The 17987-nt window shown below is 41.2% G+C and overlaps 1 protein-coding gene across 1 annotated transcript in view; it reads left to right on the forward strand.

Annotated features, from left to right (window-relative positions):
* pde6a (phosphodiesterase 6A, cGMP-specific, rod, alpha) overlaps positions 1-17987 on the forward strand; it is a 41063-nt gene that overhangs the window by 10817 nt on the left and 12259 nt on the right. Inside the window, exons 6-15 of the mRNA XM_072396322.1 lie at positions 1992-2066; positions 2374-2438; positions 6365-6431; positions 8548-8595; positions 11176-11325; positions 12793-12936; positions 13423-13488; positions 13650-13796; positions 15493-15600; positions 15979-16088. Coding sequence (XP_072252423.1) covers positions 1992-2066; positions 2374-2438; positions 6365-6431; positions 8548-8595; positions 11176-11325; positions 12793-12936; positions 13423-13488; positions 13650-13796; positions 15493-15600; positions 15979-16088 — 980 coding nt within the window. The remainder of the gene's footprint in view (positions 1-1991; positions 2067-2373; positions 2439-6364; positions 6432-8547; positions 8596-11175; positions 11326-12792; positions 12937-13422; positions 13489-13649; positions 13797-15492; positions 15601-15978; positions 16089-17987) is intronic.

A 17987-nucleotide genomic window follows, 5' to 3' on the forward strand; every position in this document is an offset into this window, starting at 1 on the left:
CCCATATAATCATTTTTCCAGATTAAATTGGTGCATTTTTAAGGGTCATAACCAGCTAAACATCAGATTCAATCACAGAAAGTTACAGAAATCACAAAAATAAAGTAGAAACTCCTGGAACAGAGGTAAAAACACATAATTTCCTCCTTTAGTTGCCCCATATAATCATTTTTCCAGATTAAATTATGCATTTTTAAGGGTCATAACCAGCTAAACATCAGATTCAGTCACAGAAATCACAAAAATAAAGTATAAACTCTTGGAACAGAGGTAAAAACACATAATTTCCTCCTTTAGTTGCCCCATATAATCATTTTTCCAGATTAAATTGGTGCATTTTTAAGGGTCATAACCAGCTAAACATCAGATTCAGTCACAGAAAGTTACAGAAATCACAAAAATAAAGTATAAACTCTTGGAACAGAGGTAAAAACACATAATTTCCTCCTTTAGTTGCCCCATATAATCATTTTCCAGATTAAATTGGTGCATTTTTAAGGGTCATAACCAGCTAAACATCAGATTCAGTTACAGAAATCACAAAAATAAAGTATAAACTCTTGGAACAGAGGTAAAAACACATAATTTCCTCCTTTAGATGCCCCATATAATCATTTTTCCAGATTAAATTGGTGCATTTTTAAGGGTCATAACCAGCTAAACATCAGATTCAGTCACAGAAAGTTACAGAAATCACAAAAATAAAGTATAAACTCTTGGAACAGAAGTAAAAACACATAATTTCCTCCTTTAGTTGCCCCATATAATCATTTTCCAGATTAAATTGGTGCATTTTTAAGGGTCATAACCAGCTAAACATCAGATTCAGTCACAGAAATCACAAAAATAAAGTATAAACTCTTGGAACAGAGGTAAAAACACATAATTTCCTCCTTTAGTTGCCCCATATAATCATTTTTCCAGATTAAATCGGTGCATTTTTAAGGGTCATAACCAGCTAAACATCAGATTCAGTTACAGAAATCACAAAAATAAAGTATAAACTCTTGGAACAGAGGTAAAAACACATAATTTCCTCCTTTAGTTGCCCCATATAATCATTTTTCCAGATTAAATCGGTGCATTTTTAAGGGTCATAACCAGCTAAACATCAGATTCAGTTACAGAAATCACAAAAATAAAGTATAAACTCTTGGAACAGAGGTAAAAACACATAATTTCCTCCTTTAGATGCCCCATATAATCATTTTTCCAGATTAAATTGGTGCATTTTTAAGGGTCATAACCAGCTAAACATCAGATTCAATCACAGAAAGTTACAGAAATCACAAAAATAAAGTAGAAACTCCTGGAACAGAGGTAAAAACACATAATTTCCTCCTTTAGTTGCCCCATATAATCATTTTCCAGATTAAATTATGCATTTTTAAGGGTCATAACCAGCTAAACATCAGATTCAGTCACAGAAAGTTACAGAAATCACAAAAATAAAGTATAAACTCTTGGAACTTAAACAGTGATGTGAATACAGAGATAAAAACACAATTGATTAATTTAGTCTGAGTCATAAAGAAACCTTAAAATGACTTAAAAAGCATAAAACAATGCGTCTGTTTCTGAATCCCGTTGCTGTAACATCTTTTTTCCTTCAGCTCTCCCCTGATCGGAGGTACTTTCAGCCACTGTTGGGGTTCCTTTGTCTAATCTCATTGATTTCTCTGCTTGTGCAGCGATAAAAGAACGCCGTCTGATCACTTTCATGCTTTTCTGTTACCGAACACGTCGTCATGCATGCAACTTGCTGGCTGTGACTGTCACCTAATTACAAGCAGCTGCCAGCTGATTGCAGACACCTGCTATCTGAGAACAAACACATGTTGTCTGGCTGCACAGATGGCAGGATATCATGAGTGGAAAAGAATAAACAAAACTTTAAGTCTTTGTTTTGGAAACTATGTGTTTTCCGAGGTGCCTGGAGTTGGCGTTTTCATGCAGAACGGAGCTGTTGGTATCATTGTGTGTGTCTGCAGGAGTTCTTCGACCTGTGGCCCGTTCTGATGGGAGAAGTTCCACCGTATGATGGACCCAAGACTCCTGATGGCAGGGTGAGGAGAAAATGGCGTCTTTACTGTTCCACGCCACCTGCTAAGCCGAATTAAATACTCCCAGTGCTCTGAAATGGACCCGTTTAAGCACAAGTCTCAAGATGTTTTCAACTTTCAGACCAATAATACTTCATCAGTTTACTTTCACTGTATTTAGCAGCTAAAATAGACCTTGATTTAAAGCATTCTTTATTAATTTTCTTGTTTTTGCCTGTTTCAATGCATGAAATGAGTCAATAAAGATGCCTTCCCCTGATTTTGTTCTTGAACAACACAAAGTCTCATTCATTTATTCTGTCTTCCCCAGGAAGTCATCTTCTACAAAGTGATTGACTACATCCTCCACGGCAAGGAGGACATCAAAGTTATACCGTAAGTCACTGCAAAAGTCTCATTTCAGGTTACAAACAGCATTTATGCACTAAACCCCCATCTGGTCCTCGAGGGCCTCTGTCCTGCAGCTTTTAGACGTTTCACTATCTGAGGGCTGTGTTCCCCTGAAGCTTCCTGAATGAAACATACCCTCAAGGTCTTCTCTGTGGTGCATTTGCTCCACTATTAGGGTTTCTGAAATAGAGTAACAGCTATCCACTGATCAATAGAAAAAGTGGCGAATAGGCTGGACAAACCCCAGGCTTCACTGTTGCTTCATTTCTTTCTGTTTGCATGAGTAATGTTTTCATCCTCATTACTTCTACACCCTGAAGAAGATGCTAAGTAATCAAATGGAAACTTGTGTTGTCATGGTGACAGCTTAAAGGATGTCTCAACTTTGGGGTTATATGAAATACCCGAGCTCTTATTTTGGAGAATCGGCTAAAAGCTCCGGGTAAGACAGCTCATGAATACCCCAAAATAAACACCCCTTTACACCGTGCAGCTACATGGTGTGGCTACAGCTTCCCAGTGTTCCCTAAACGCCCCACAAAGGGTTTTGACATGTGTAAAAGAACAACTTTGGGCCAAAATATGACAAGTGAGCAGTCAAAAAACTTTAAAGTTGGCCTCAGATTTCCAGAAATCCACAAAGTTTGATGGAGATCCAAAGCACTAAAACCAGGTAACCTGGAAAAGCTTTTCGGGTTATTTAAACCCACTCATAAACAATAATTGCACTCTCAACTTTGGGGTTATATGAAATACCCGAGCTCTTATTTTGGAGAATCAGATGGTTTCCAGACTGGTGAGCTGAAGCTAAAAGCTCCGGGTAAGACGGCTCATGAATACCCCGAAATAAACACCCCTTTACACCGTGCAGCTACATGGTGTGGCTACAACTTACCAGTGTTCCCTAAACGCCCCACAAAGAACAACTTTGGGCCAAAATATGAGAAGTGAGCAGTCAAAAAACTTTAAAGTTGGCCTCAGATTTCCAGAAATCCACAAAGTTTGATGTAGATCCAAAGCACTAAAACCAGGTAACCTGGAAAAGCTTTTCAGGTTATTTAAACCCACTCATAAACAATAATTGCACTCTCAACTTTGGGGTTATATGAAATACCCGAGCTCTTATTTTGGAGAATCAGATGGTTTCCAGACTGGTGAGCTGAAGCTAAAAGCTCCGGGTAAGACGGCTCATGAATACCCCGAAATAAACACCCCTTTACACCGTGCAGCTACATGGTGTGGCTACAGCTTCCCAGTGGTCCCTAAACGCCCCACAAAGGGTTTTGACATGTGTAAAATAACAACTTTGGGCCAAAATATGAGAAGTGAGCAGTCAAAAAACTTTAAACTTGGCCTCAGATTTCCAGAAATCCACAAAGTTTGATGTAGATCCAAAGCACTAAAACCAGGTAACCTGGAAAAGCTTTTCAGGTTATTTAAACCCACTCATAAACAATAATTGCACTCTTAACTTTGGGGTTATATGAAATACCCGAGCTCTTATTTTGGAGAATCAGATGGTTTCCAGACTGGTGAGCTGAAGCTAAAAGTAAAAAAACTTTAAACTTGGCCTCAGATTTCCAGAAATCCATAAAGTTTGATGCACTAAAACCAGGTAACCTGGAAAAGCTTTTCAGGTTATTTAAACCCACTCATAAACAATAATTGCACTCTTAACTTTGGGGTTATATGAAATACCCGAGCTCTTATTTTGGAGACTCAGATGGTTTCCAGACTGGTGAGCTGAAGCTAGAAGCTCCGGGTAAGACGGCTCATGAATACCCCGAAATAAACACCCCTTTACACCGTGCAGCTACATGGTGTGGCTACAACTTACCAGTGTTCCCTAAACGCCCCACAAAGGGTTTTGACATGTGTAAAAGAACAACTTTGGGCCAAAATATGACAAGTGAGCAGTCAAAAAACTTTAAAGTTGGCCTCAGATTTCCAGAAATCCACAAAGTTTGATGCACGAAAACCAGGTAACCTGGAAAAGCTTTTCAGGTTATTTAAACCCACTCATAAACAATAATTGCACTCTCAACTTTGGGGTTATATGAAATACCCGAGCTCTTATTTTGGAGAATCAGATGGTGTCCAGACTGGTGAGCTGAAGCTAAAAGCTCCGGGTAAGACAGCTCATGAATACCCCGAAATAAACACCCCTTTACACCGTGCAGCTACATGGTGTGGCTACAACTTACCAGTGTTCCCTAAACGCCCCACAAAGGGTTTTGACATGTGTAAAAGAACAACTTTGGGCCAAAATATGAGAAGTGAGCAGTCAAGAAACTTTAAACTTGGCCTCAGATTTCCAGAAATCCACAAAGTTTGATGTAGATCCAAAGCACTAAAACCAGGTAACCTGGAAAAGCTTTTCAGGTTATTTAAACCCACTCATAAACAATAATTGCACTCTCAACTTTGGGGTTATATGAAATACCCGAGCTCTTATTTTGGAGAATCAGATGGTGTCCAGACTGGTGAGCTGAAGCTAAAAGCTCGGGGTAAGACGGCTCATGAATACCCCGAAATAAACACCCCTTTACACCGTGCAGCTACATGGTGCGGCTACAGCTTACCAGTGTTCCCTAAACGCCCCACAAAGGGTTTTGACATGTGTAAAAGAACAACTTTGGGGTTATATGAAATACCCAAGCTCTTATTTTGGAGAATCAGATGGTTTCCAGACTGGTGAGCTGAAGCTAAAAGCTCCGGGTAAGACGGCTCATGAATACCCCGAAATAAACACCCCTTTACACCGTGCAGCTACATGGTGTGGCTACAACTTACCAGTGTTCCCTAAACGCCCCACAAAGGGTTTTGACATGTGTAAAAGAACAACTTTGGGCCAAAATATGAGAAGTGAGCAGTCAAAAAACTTTAAACTTGGCCTCAGATTTCCAGAAATCCACAAAGTTTGATGCACGAAAACCAGGTAACCTGGAAAAGCTTTTCAGGTTATTTAAACCCACTCATAAACAATAATTGCACTCTCAACTTTGGGGTTATATGAAATACCCGAGCTCTTATTTTGGAGAATCAGATGGTTTCCAGACTGGTGAGCTGAAGCTAGAAGCTCCGGGTAAGACAGCTCATGAATACCCCAAAATAAACACCCCTTTACACCGTGCAGCTACATGGTGTGGCTACAGCTTCCCAGTGTTCCCTAAACGCCCCACAAAGGGTTTTGACATGTGTAAAAGAACAACTTTGGGCCAAAATATGAGAAGTGAGCAGTCAAAAAACTTTAAACTTGGCCTCAGATTTCCAGAAATCCACAAAGTTTGATGTAGATCCAAAGCACTAAAACCAGGTAACCTGGAAAAGCTTTTCAGGTTATTTAAACCCACTCATAAACAATAATTGCACTCTCAACTTTGGGGTTATATGAAATACCCGAGCTCTTATTTTGGAGAATCAGATGGTTTCCAGACTGGTGAGCTGAAGCTAAAAGTAAAAAAACTTTAAACTTGGCCTCAGATTTCCAGAAATCCACAAAGTTTGATGTAGATCCAAAGCACTAAAACCAGGTAACCTGGAAAAGCTTTTCAGGTTATTTAAACCCACTCATAAACAATAATTGCACTCTCAACTTTGGGGTTATATGAAATACCCGAGCTCTTATTTTGGAGAATCAGATGGTTTCCAGACTGGTGAGCTGAAGCTAAAAGTCAAAAAACTTTAAACTTGGCCTCAGATTTCCAGAAATCCATAAAGTTTGATGCACTAAAACCAGGTAACCTGGAAAAGCTTTTCAGGTTATTTAACCCCACTTATAAACAATAATTGGTAATTGTTCAGTTGACGGGTTGAATGTTATATCCTGGTCCAAAAGGTTCTTTATTTGATCTGTTCTTATCGAAGATGGTTGTTGATTTCTCTGCTTGTCGTCTTCTCTTCATCCTCAGGGGTCCTCCACCCGAACACTGGGCCCTGGTTAGCGGTTTACCAACCTATGTAGCAGAAACCGGGCTGGTTAGTACTTGTTTTTATTACAAACATGTATTTTCAGATCAGTTTGTGTTATAAAAGATGCTTTTTTAATCATCGCATTCAGAGAAATGCACTTTTTACATCGTAATGAGCACATTAAAAGTGTCAGTCTGCCACCTAATGGCCACCAAAATAGTTATTTACAGTAATTACATCATTATTACTTCCTTTAGTTTGACTTTTCTGCCCACCAGGGAAGTTTTTTCCAGCTGTTGCGGAATAAATCAACACCAAAAGGCTTTAAATCAAACCTGACATCGGATTTCAACTTGAGGCCTCAAGGCCTCTCTGTTTGGCTGCCCCAGCTGTTTTGGTTCAGCAGGGGAATAATTAACCTGAGCGCAGTAATAACAACCTCTCAGACGATGTAACGAAGGATCTTCTGCAGCTTTAGACACCTTCGAAGGTCTTAAGGCTCAAACTCAAATACACAGAGGGCCGAAATGTTAAATTGAACAAAGCCGCGGGCCAAGGTTGAACAAATGAACCTTTTAATATGGAACCCAACAAGTTTTGATTTAACAGTGAATACTGAACAAGGCTTATATAACTTTAAAGTCCAGGGGTGTGAAATTGAGTTGCTAATAATAATAATAAAAACATATCAATGGCAAATTAAAAAATTGAATGCCTCCTTTCTGTTTGCAGCTTTCTGAGGTAAATGTCAAAATTAGCTTCTTACACAGGCTAATAAATGTGAAAATAAAATAACATAAACCTCTTTTCATCTCCTTTACTTTCTGGCTCCAGGTCCTTATATTTGTCCTGGTGTTTCGTTTCATAGTGTCGTCTGATATTATACTCCTTAGTTACTCCTTAGTTACTGACGCGTTAGCTCCACAAACAAGACAAACAGGTCTGTCTTTTACATAAACAGATATTCTGTCTCCCACCTGTCCAGAAAAGTTCTATTTTCTGCCTTTCTTTTGGCCATTTTTTGGTAGGTAACAGTGACAGCTGTGGTTTGAGGTCGAAGTGTGGTCGAAGAGGCACGGAGTGCGCAAGAAGACCGCTAGCATAGATGCTACTGCCACAGAGGAGGGGGCGTGTCTGCCTCTGTTCTAATTGACGCGCCAAAACAACCGCAAAGCATTATGGGATTTGTAGTATAAGTGGTGAATGCGGTGTTACAGCGCTGCCGCCGTATAATACTGGCGGGCCAGCTCTAATATTTATTTGAAATTGCCTCGCGGGCCAAATATAATTACACTGCGGGCCAGAGTTTGGCACCTATGTCTTAAGGGAATCTCCACCTTCCATTAGACATTAGAACAGCTCACAGATGGGAAATCAGCATTAGTTGAGTTGTGCTTCTCAACCGAGTCACATTCCCTCTGTTGACCTTCGCATAAAAAGCTCACAAAGACGCACTAAAATCATTTTATTTATCACTTTATCGCCATTAAAGTGTCTCAAATAGGAAAAAGTGTGGAAAATGCTCCATTAGTTTTTACAGTCGGTGAGTTGAGGACCAACTTAACTCCAGAGTGAGACCAGAATGCTTTAAGAAATGAAAGCTGCTGGAGGTCAGAGGAGCAGAACAGCAGGAAGACGTATTACACAGCTGTTGTGGAAGTGAAAAGCGTGCAGCTGTGATGTATAATTGTAATTTCTGATGCGGTTGTAATTAATCAGGGTGAGTTTTTCGTCTATCCTCCATCTTTTTCCTCCTCTCGTCCTCTCATTGTCTTCGGCGCCTGTCATTTTTCAAGCCTGCATCATTTTTCCTCCGTTGTATTTTCTTATCCGGCATTATGTGGAAGATGAAACTTCACTTCTCCACTGAGCCTCACTTTCATAAATTGAGGAGAAAAGATTAGTCACGTTGACGCTGATGGTTTTTGATGCGGCGCAGGGGGATATGAAACTTTGTCTCCTCCTGAAAATTACGTATGAACATGTGCTTCCAGCCACAAAGTGAAGGTGAAGGATTTGTTATGCGGCGGTATTCCAGAGGTGTCCTTTCTCCCTGCTGCTGCGCTCACTCAGCCTCGTCTGCGGGTTCCGGCGCCATTAATTAAATCAAAATGGAGCCCCGCCACATTGAAACTTTCTACCCTCATTGCTCTAATGTGTTTTCTTTTTGCTTTTCCATCAGATTTGCAACATCATGAATGCAGCTCAGGATGACTTCTTCAGCTTCCAGGTAAGATGGGTTAGTTAGTTAGGCTCACTCTGACCTACCTGACCTTTGGATAACGTACTGGAACGATCTCTTGGTTATTCTTGGATTAGTTCTAATGATCTACAGGACGATGGAGAGATTAGTGCCTCAAACTGTGGTTTCTTACCAGTTTGCAAACAGATTGATGGTTAGTTAAGAACTATAAACAAGTGGGAAGGTTTTCGTTAACCAGGAATAAAAGTGGAGGCAGCCAGACTCCACCTCAGACTATTCAAAGATTCATTTAAAAAGCTTTAATGCACCTCTGTAAAGATTTGCTTTGCTGACAAATTGAGATTAGTGCCACAAACTGTGGTTTCTTACCAGTTTGCAAACAGATTGATGGTTAGTTAAGAACTATAAACAAGTGGGAAGGTTTTTGTTAACCAGGAATAAAAGTGGAGGCAGCCAGACTCCACCTCAGACTATTCAAAGATTCATTTAAAAAGCTTTAATGCACCTCTGTAAAGATTTGCTTTGCTGACAAATTGAGATTAGTGCCTCAAACTGTGGTTTCTTACAAGTTTGCAAACAGATTGATGGTTAGTTAAGAACTATAAACAAGTGGGAAGGGTTTCGTTAACCAGGAATAAAAGTGGAGGCAGACAGACTCCACCTCCAGAGACTATTCAAAGATTCATTTAAAAAGCTTTAATGCTTTAATGTAAAGATTTGCTTTGCTGACAAATTGAGATTAGTGCCACAAACTGTGGTTTCTTACAAGTTTGCAAACAGATTGATGGTTAGTTAAGAACTATAAACAAGTGGGAAGGGTTTCATTAACCAGGAATAAAAGTGGAGGCAGCCAGACACCACCTTCAAAGATTCATTTAAAAAGCTTTAATGCACCTCTGTAAAGATTTGCTTTGCTGACAAATTGAGATTAGTGCCTCAAACTGTGGTTTCTTACCAGTTTGCAAACAGATTGATGGTTAGTTAAGAACTATAAACAAGTGGGAAGGGTTTCGTTAACCAGGAATAAAAGTGGAGGCAGACAGACTCCACCTCCAGAGACTATTCAAAGATTCATTTAAAAAGCTTTAATGCTTTAATGTAAAGATTTGCTTTGCTGACAAATTGAGATTAGTGCCACAAACTGTGGTTTCTTACAAGTTTGCAAACAGATTGATGGTTAGTTAAGAACTATAAACAAGTGGGAAGGGTTTCATTAACCAGGAATAAAAGTGGAGGCAGCCAGACTCCACCTCAGATTATTCAAAGATTCATTTAAAAAGCTTTAATGTAAAGATTTGCTTTGCTGACAAATTGAGATTAGTACCACAAACTGTGGTTTCTTACCAGTTTGCAAACAGATTGATGGTTAGTTAAGAACTATAAACAAGTGGGAAGGGTTTCATTAACCAGGAATAAAAGTGGAGGCAGCCAGACTCCACCTTCAAAGATTCATTTAAAAAGCTTTAATGCACCTCTGTAAAGACTTGCTTTGCTGACAAATTCAGCTCAAATTAATGGTAATGCCATCATATCTTATGTGGAATATGCAGTTATTATTGCATAAATCTGGCAAACTTCTCTCCCGAACCAGAGCACATAAGCGATGAGCTGCAATTTTTCCCATTTAATTTTGCATTATGCATCTATTTATTCTGGATAGAAACCAGTTGGGCACTGATGCCTTTTTAAATTCATGACTTTATATCACAGCTAACACTTGTTGCTGTGCAGCGGTTCATATAAAGAAGTGGATGTAATCAGCACCTCGCTGTCGGATCTCTTTAGTGTGAGTGTATATAGAAGTAATGTATGGAAGAGGAGCTGGCTTTATAAATGCTGCTCAGATGCAGTAATAGACCACCAGATAGACCACCTCTTTGCTGTGGGGTTATTAACCAGCTCGTATATTTTCCTTATTATACTCAGACTGTGCTTCAATCCTGCAGACAATGAAGGAAATTACAATATTATACTGCTTTGCAGTTTAATCCCTGAGTGAAATTTGGTTTTGATCCAACAGATATGTTTCAGTTGGTTCCCATATTTCCCCAAAAAGCCTTTGACTCCAGCTGTGAGGGTGGATCATTGAAGCCGAGGACGAGCTGGATCCCCTCAGTCAAAGCCCAGCGTTGCTCTCCAACATTGTTTTTCCTCTAATTGCAGAAATGCCTGTTTTTTTTGTTTCCTTTATTGGATTTTTCTGTGGTTTGACATGGTGGTTCTGCTTTTTAGTGTTTTATTATCAGAGGCTTTACAGCACTAAACCTTTCCAGTGTTGGGTCAGATTTCTGCCCTTCAGGGTTAATCACATAAAGTAACTCCCATCGCAGCCTGTCTCGGGCTTGTTTTCCGTCGGTGTTTCCCAGTAAAAGATTAAATTAGTTTCTTTTAGAAGGTTTTCCAAAGTTTCATCAATGAAACCATGTGTTAAAGTGACACCTGAGCCTCAAGTTCAAACTCCAGGGATGAGTTATTAGCTTCACGCCACGTTTGTGATTATAGTGACCGTTAAGAAATCTAATCTTCCACCAACAGAAGTGACTGTGCAGATCAGGCCATAAGCGATTAAATAAGATGTTCTTTGTGTGTTTGTGTCGGTCTGTGCAGTCGGAGCCTCTGGATGACTCCGGCTGGACCATAAAGAACGTCCTGTCTTTGCCAATCGTCAACAAGAAAGAAGAGATAGTGGGTGTGGCCACGTTCTACAACAGGAAGGATGGGAAACCCTTTGATGAAATGGACGAAACCCTGATGGAGGTACACACTCGGTGTGTGTGTTTGTGACCACACTGAGTCGCTGGTTTATAAAAACCCTGCAGGCCACAGAGCGTCTGCATTAGGCTTCTCACTGCGGTCCTCCTCACTGTAACACGCAGAACATTTGATCTTCAGCTGCTCTTTCACATCAGAGGAAGCTTCTGAGTGAAGTATTTCAGATTTATATCTTTTGCTCTTAATTCAACAAGCTGTTAAGTGCCAGCATTTGATTGGTGGACTTTAAACATGAGTATATTCATTGTGTTATTTGGAAATGGATGCTAATTGTATAGTATTTCAGATTTATATCTTTTGCTCTTAATTCAACAAGCTGTTAAGTGCCAGCATTTGATTGGTGGACTTTAAACATTGTGTTATTTGGAAATGGATGCTAATTGCGCCGTCTACAGAATAGAAAAGAAGGAAATCATATTTTGACAAATATGCAGAGAAGCCTTTATATATTAAACCTCTTTTAAACTACAATAAATCAACAAAGAGGAGCCAAAGTGTCAGTGCTGCAGAATGAAGCTGGAGCTCATATATTAATGCATCTCTGTTACCATTAACAGTGGTGTTGTCCCAGACTTCCATGCGACATTGAGGAGTCAGCCAAGACAGTCCATGTCCAGAGCCTTTAGCATCTCAGGGCGAATCTCGTCCACCCTTGGTGCTTCACTAGTGGGAAGCTTTTTAAAAGAATGCTTAATATCCACTATAAGTTTGTGGTGGAGAGTGCTTTACAGCCATCTGTTGGGGCAGCAGCATTAGGGCTAGAGACTTTAGGGCTAGCTCTGTGCCGGGGACCACTCTGGAGTCCCTGTGGCTGATTGTTAAAAAAGAAAATGCATTTAGAACATTTTGTTAAGCCAGTCATCGCCACAGGTGAGTTGAACTGTGTCCACCAGGAAACGGCACCAAGAAAAAACAGGAAACAACTAAATAAGAGCATTAATCAAAAACAGCTGATCCTGACACATTTATGTTCTCCAATATGGTTATTTATTTGTATTTATTATAACACTGACCACTCTCCACATAACAATGTGTTGAAACATCAGAGAGTGATCAGTGTGAGGCTTCAGCTCCGTTGTAACACAGAAAGATACAGGAGGTCCTTCCTCCCAGCAGCAATAGTATCATATTGAAAGCTTATGATGATTCTTTATAGAAATATATACTGCAACACAGATTTTTTCATTTCATTTAACAGCAGAAAGCAGCAGTGCTCAATAACCACCTTAAAACTTGAATATTTTATTATGAATTAGTAACTGTACATGTCTCCATGTTGCTATACAGGTTTCTCCCAACATACACATTCTCGGGATATTTTTCTTTTGATAGCTGCCCTCAAATGAAGGATTTAAACATTTCTGCTGATGAATGCCGTATTGAACAAAAAAAAAAAAAGTATTTAAAGCCCTCGGAGCGATATTTTAATGCTGTATTTGGGTCTGTCTCCAGTCCCTGACCCAGTTCCTGGGCTGGTCTGTGCTGAACACTGACACTTATGACAAGATGTACAAGCTGGAGAACAGGAAGGACATCTTCCAGGACATGGTGATGTACCACGTCAAGTGTCGCAAGGATGAAATCCAGACCGTTCTGGTGAGTACGTGGATGTGGAAAAGAGGCCTGCTGGTCATCATCAGTCTGAAGTTTCAGTGTGAAATGTTATCCTTAAACTCAGAGTTGAAGCTCTGATCAGTTTGGGTGCAAAATAATGTTGTTATGGGACACAGGAGCAATGAATTTAAAGGGAAAAGGATGTTTTAACTGGCAGCTTTTACATTTTGTACTTTGTTTTAACGGTTAAATGTTTAAAAGCAGAAGCAGTTATTTTAAATAATGCTCAACATGCTTCATTCCCTTCGATATTCTTCCTGAACGGCACAAAATCAGCAGGTGACAGAAGCAGGATGTGTCATATATAAGCTGAAATAAGCTGTCAGTTTTTCTATGGGGTGATTTGTCAGTGGACAGGGAGAACAAACGCTGAAAGAGATCACCTGCTTTGACCTTAGATCAGGAGTCAGTTGATTGATGCCGCGCCGTTTCATCCAAGGTGAGTGTTGATGATGTATGTTTGTCCAGAACACCAGAGAGAGATGGGGGAAGGAGCCAGACGAGTGCGAGGAAGAGGAGCTTCAGGAGATTCTGGTAAATAAAACCTGATGCAACATGATTCTGGAGCTCTACGCCGACCATTAGCGTCTCCATACGTTTCCCTTTTATACTACTCAGCTTATGCTTCATTAATAGAAGGAAAAGATTCACACTGTTGGAATGAAAATAGTGAGTTTATCTGTCTTTGATCACAGTCGGAGGTTCTTCCAAACTCTAAGAAGTCTGAGATCTTAGAGTTTCACTTCTGCGACTTCGAACACAGCGAGCTGGACCTGGTGAAGTGCGGCATCAAGATGTACTACGAGCTGAAAGTGGTGGACAAGTTTCACATCCCCAGAGAGGTCAGTGCGTAGTTTAGTCTGTCAGCCTATTAGTGGGGCTGCGTTTATTTTGTTTGTTTTGCAAGAAAATGATCTGGTCAAGCATCACAAAGCTGCAACAGGTCAGAGGTAGCTGCAGCTAACTGAATCCAGCCTTTAAGCATGTGAAACCAGGAGGTGAAAGGCTTGTGGTTTCTCTCTTCTGAGCTTCAGACTGTGCTGATAACCATTTTGGATGTAGGGTTAAGATATTCAGAGAACTTTATTAATACCGGGGGTAGTTCATTGATTTAGATTAGATAGCATCCGAAGCTAACTCGACAGCAGCTCCCACTCGTAAGTTTAAAGTAAAGTTGGAGGGCAGGACTAAACCGTACACCTTTCAGGCTCCAACAGTCTCTCTTCCTCTTCACATCTGAATCTGCTGAATTAACTCAGGAGTTCATTGCAGGTTCCAGTCGTTTGGCTGATATTCAAACGGATTATTTCTGATTCCAAATATCAGATCACAAGCCAACACTAACGAGCTTTAACGTCCAAGTGGATGGAGAGAAATGCCTAAACAATGCAAACTAATCAGCTTTTGGTACATCTAAGGAAAGCTTAAATGCTAAATCAACAGATAATATAATTATTATTGACACAACTCGATGCTGTTGTAGCAGAAAAACTTGTGACGGTTGCAGTGACCTTTTTAAAACACTGTTAAACACCAACTGGAATTAACTATGCATGGATATGTTTTCAATGTCCATCCATCCATCATCTGCTGCTTCTCCGGGGGTCGGGCTGCAGCTTTAACAGAGAAGCCCAGGCATCCCTGTCCCCGGCCACTTCCTCCAGCTCTTCCAGGGGAACCCCGAGGCGTTCCCAGGCCATAGTCTCTCCAACGTGTCCTGGGTCTTCCCCGGGTCTCCTCCCAGTGGGACGGGCCCAGAACACCTCCCCAGGGAGGCGTCCAGGAGGCATCCTAACCAGATGCCACCTCATCTGACTCCTCTCAATGCGGAGGAGCAGCGGTTCTACTCCGAGCCCCTCCCGGATGACTGAGCTTCTCACCCTATCTCTAAGGGAGGCCCAGACACCCTGTGGAGGAAACCCATTTCAGCCGCTTGTATCTCAATCTCGTTCTTTCGGTCTCTCCCCACAGCTCGGGACCATCGGTGAGGATAGGAACCGGTAAATAGAGAGCTTCACCTTCTGGCTCAGCTCCTTCTTCACATCGACGGGTCGGTGCAGAGCAACACTGCAGACGCTGCACCGATCCGCCGTCAATCTCACGCTCCATTCGTCCCTCACTGTGAACAAGACCCCGAGATACTTGAACTCCTCCACTTGGGGAAGGATCTCATTCGTTTTCAATGTCCTGCAATGAAATTCCAGTTGCTCAACTCTGGTCCGTGGTCATGGTCAGCTGTCCAGGAGCCTCAGCATCCCACAGTCGCCCTCTGCTTAACTTTGAGCTTTATCCTCACTGCCTGGACCCAAACACTTCCAAATGCCAAAAAAAACTGTTTTACTGAACAGGAAAAACACAACGCAAACAACAATAAATCAGTGGTTCATGTAGCTTTGATAAGGATGAAGCTAAATGAAAGTTAGATCATGATGATGAGTTTCCAGTGGCTCCTGGTGCTCGTAGAGTCGTGTTTATCCAGATGAACTTTGGGCAACAAACTTGAAATATAAGCAGTAAAATGCACAATGTTTCCCGCAGGTCTTGGTGAGATTCATATTCTCTCTGAGCAAAGGCTACAGGAAGATCACGTACCACAACTGGAGACACGGATTCAACGTTGGACAGACCATGTTCACGCTGCTGATGGTGACTATGACTCATTCCTCCATCCTCTCCCGTCTGAGTGGTCATCTCTCCCCCCCCGCCCCCGCTGTCTCTCCTCCTCCTTTCCCCTCCTCTCCGTTCTTTATCTTCTCCTGAAATGTAAATGTAATCATGCACGGGGGGGGTGTTGATGTGCGTTTGGAGGCGTGAGAAAGGAGAGAGGTAATGAAGTGTGTCTGAAAATGAAATGTGAGTCTGGGCTGCATTAACTGCTACATTAATGAGAGAGAGCATCATTGCAGTTCACACACATGGAAAACCCACTATAAAAACAGCTCAGACTCTATTTGTGTGCGTAATCATGAACTCAAACCCTCCCTTTGTGCCATTCACCCCCTTCTGCTCTCTTTGTGCTCTCAGACAGGTGACCTGAAGCGTTACTACACAGACCTGGAGTGTATGGCCATGGTGACCGCTGGTTTGTGCCATGATATCGACCACAGAGGAACCAACAACCTCTACCAGCTCAAGTAAGAGATGCAGGAAAGAGAATTTGTGGAGCAACTTTTCATTATGAACATTCATCTTCACTTTGAGGCTGTAAAGTTTTAGCTTTTTATTATTTTAGTGTTCATCAAACTCCAAACACTGGAAGCATTTTGAATCGGCTTCAGGGTTTATTCTCTAAGGCAGACTTCCTCCGCAGCATGAAATGTGAATTCAGTGTTGTTTTAGGTCTGGATATGCATGGAAAAAACAAGTAGAACTCTCTGTACAGAGTTTTAAAACCTGCCTGGCAGAATGATTTCGTGGAGTTGCTTTGGAGGCAGAAAGCAGCACAGCCAAGATGTTTTCTGCCTTATTAAAGAGAGCGAGAGGCGGCGAGTTTCATACTGTAAAAATCAAGGTGAAAAGCATGACATGCGACTGAATGCTGACACCCACACAGCTGTCTCCTCCCTTATAGCACAGGCAACAGTTCTACCTCTATCTGCTGTGCATCTGTACCAAATCGGTTGAAAACAGACTGTCAAACAGTATTTATATTTAGCTTTTCTGCATAAGGCAGACATACCGTTAAAGCTCGTTTTCATGGATACTTTTCAGAGTTGTTCAGGGACACGGAAGATTTAGAAATGTATAACTTGTTAAGAATCCTATAATTAAAGGAGACTGGTTAAGCAACAACTGTTAGAGTCACATGCATGATGCATTACATGCTACAGGAACAGTTATTCTTGACAATTCATAACAATCACTGAGTAAAAAGCAGGCGTGTAATCAAACTAAATCCCACAGGAGAACCTGCAGCCAATCCAAAGTAAAGCAGAAATTGAATATGTTATGTTTATGCATTTAGGAGACGCTTTTATCCTTATAGATAGGCAGGTAGGATAAGGGGGTCTTGCCTAAGGACCCCTATAGGAGACAGTACCTTTCATGCAGGGGATTTGAACTCAGATCTTCCACATTAAAGGTGGCAATCATACCATATAAAGCATATAAAGTGGTCTCCAGTGTGGTACAGAGGTGGGAAATAAAGAGGAAATTCCCTAAAACAGAGCTCAGACTGATCCTGGATCAGCACCACACAGGCACAACAAATCTATCTCAACACTCTACATATTAGAGATATATTTATTATCATAATTTCAGTTGGGTTTTCATTGGGGAACAGACCTCGTTCATGTAGATGCTGCACAGCCTGTGCCTAAATGTATATTCTGTATGTTCTTCCTTGGCTAATTTAGCTTCTCGGGTTGTGACCCATCATATGGAAATTATTTCCACCCTTTTTAGCAAACCAAAAAACCAGAATACAGATAGGCAGGTAGGGTCAGGGGGTCTTGCCTAAGGACCCCTACTGGAGACAGTACCTTTCATGCAGGGGATTTGAACCCAGATCTTCCACACAAAAGGTGGCAATCAAACCACTACACTATCCAGAAGAATATAAGCCAGAAGTCAGCTGTTCATTTCCTACACCGGCTTTATTCTGGTGAGGAGCTGGGATCTATCTCAGCTGTCATCAAGCGAGAGGTGGAGCACATCCTGGACTGTCCAACAGACACAAACACCCATCCATCCTCGACCTGACGGACGTCTCGCTTTAAAGAAAAAGAAAAGTTGTCGTCATTTTCTCAACAAGGAGCAATTAAACTCGTTTGTGGACATCATGTTGACATATTTCTCGTCTATTTGATTGGCTCAAAGTGGCAGATATCACTCCCTCTGTCCCCCGAGTAGACAACTGAGAATATTAGGCAGCTGATATTGATCAGATGCACCTCAAGCTGCTCTGCTCCACCTACTGATGGATGAGCTATGAGAGCTACCATTAGCTGAGGCCACGCCAGGCCAAGCCCACCCTGAGGTTCAACATGCATGATTTATCACAATATAACCTCCCCTCATGCTGTGTGTGTGTG

This window comes from Leuresthes tenuis, unplaced genomic scaffold (genome assembly GCF_036924035.1).
Source record: "Leuresthes tenuis unplaced genomic scaffold, fLeuTen1.0.hap1 SCAF_11, whole genome shotgun sequence".
Lineage (NCBI taxonomy): Eukaryota > Metazoa > Chordata > Actinopteri > Atheriniformes > Atherinopsidae > Leuresthes > Leuresthes tenuis.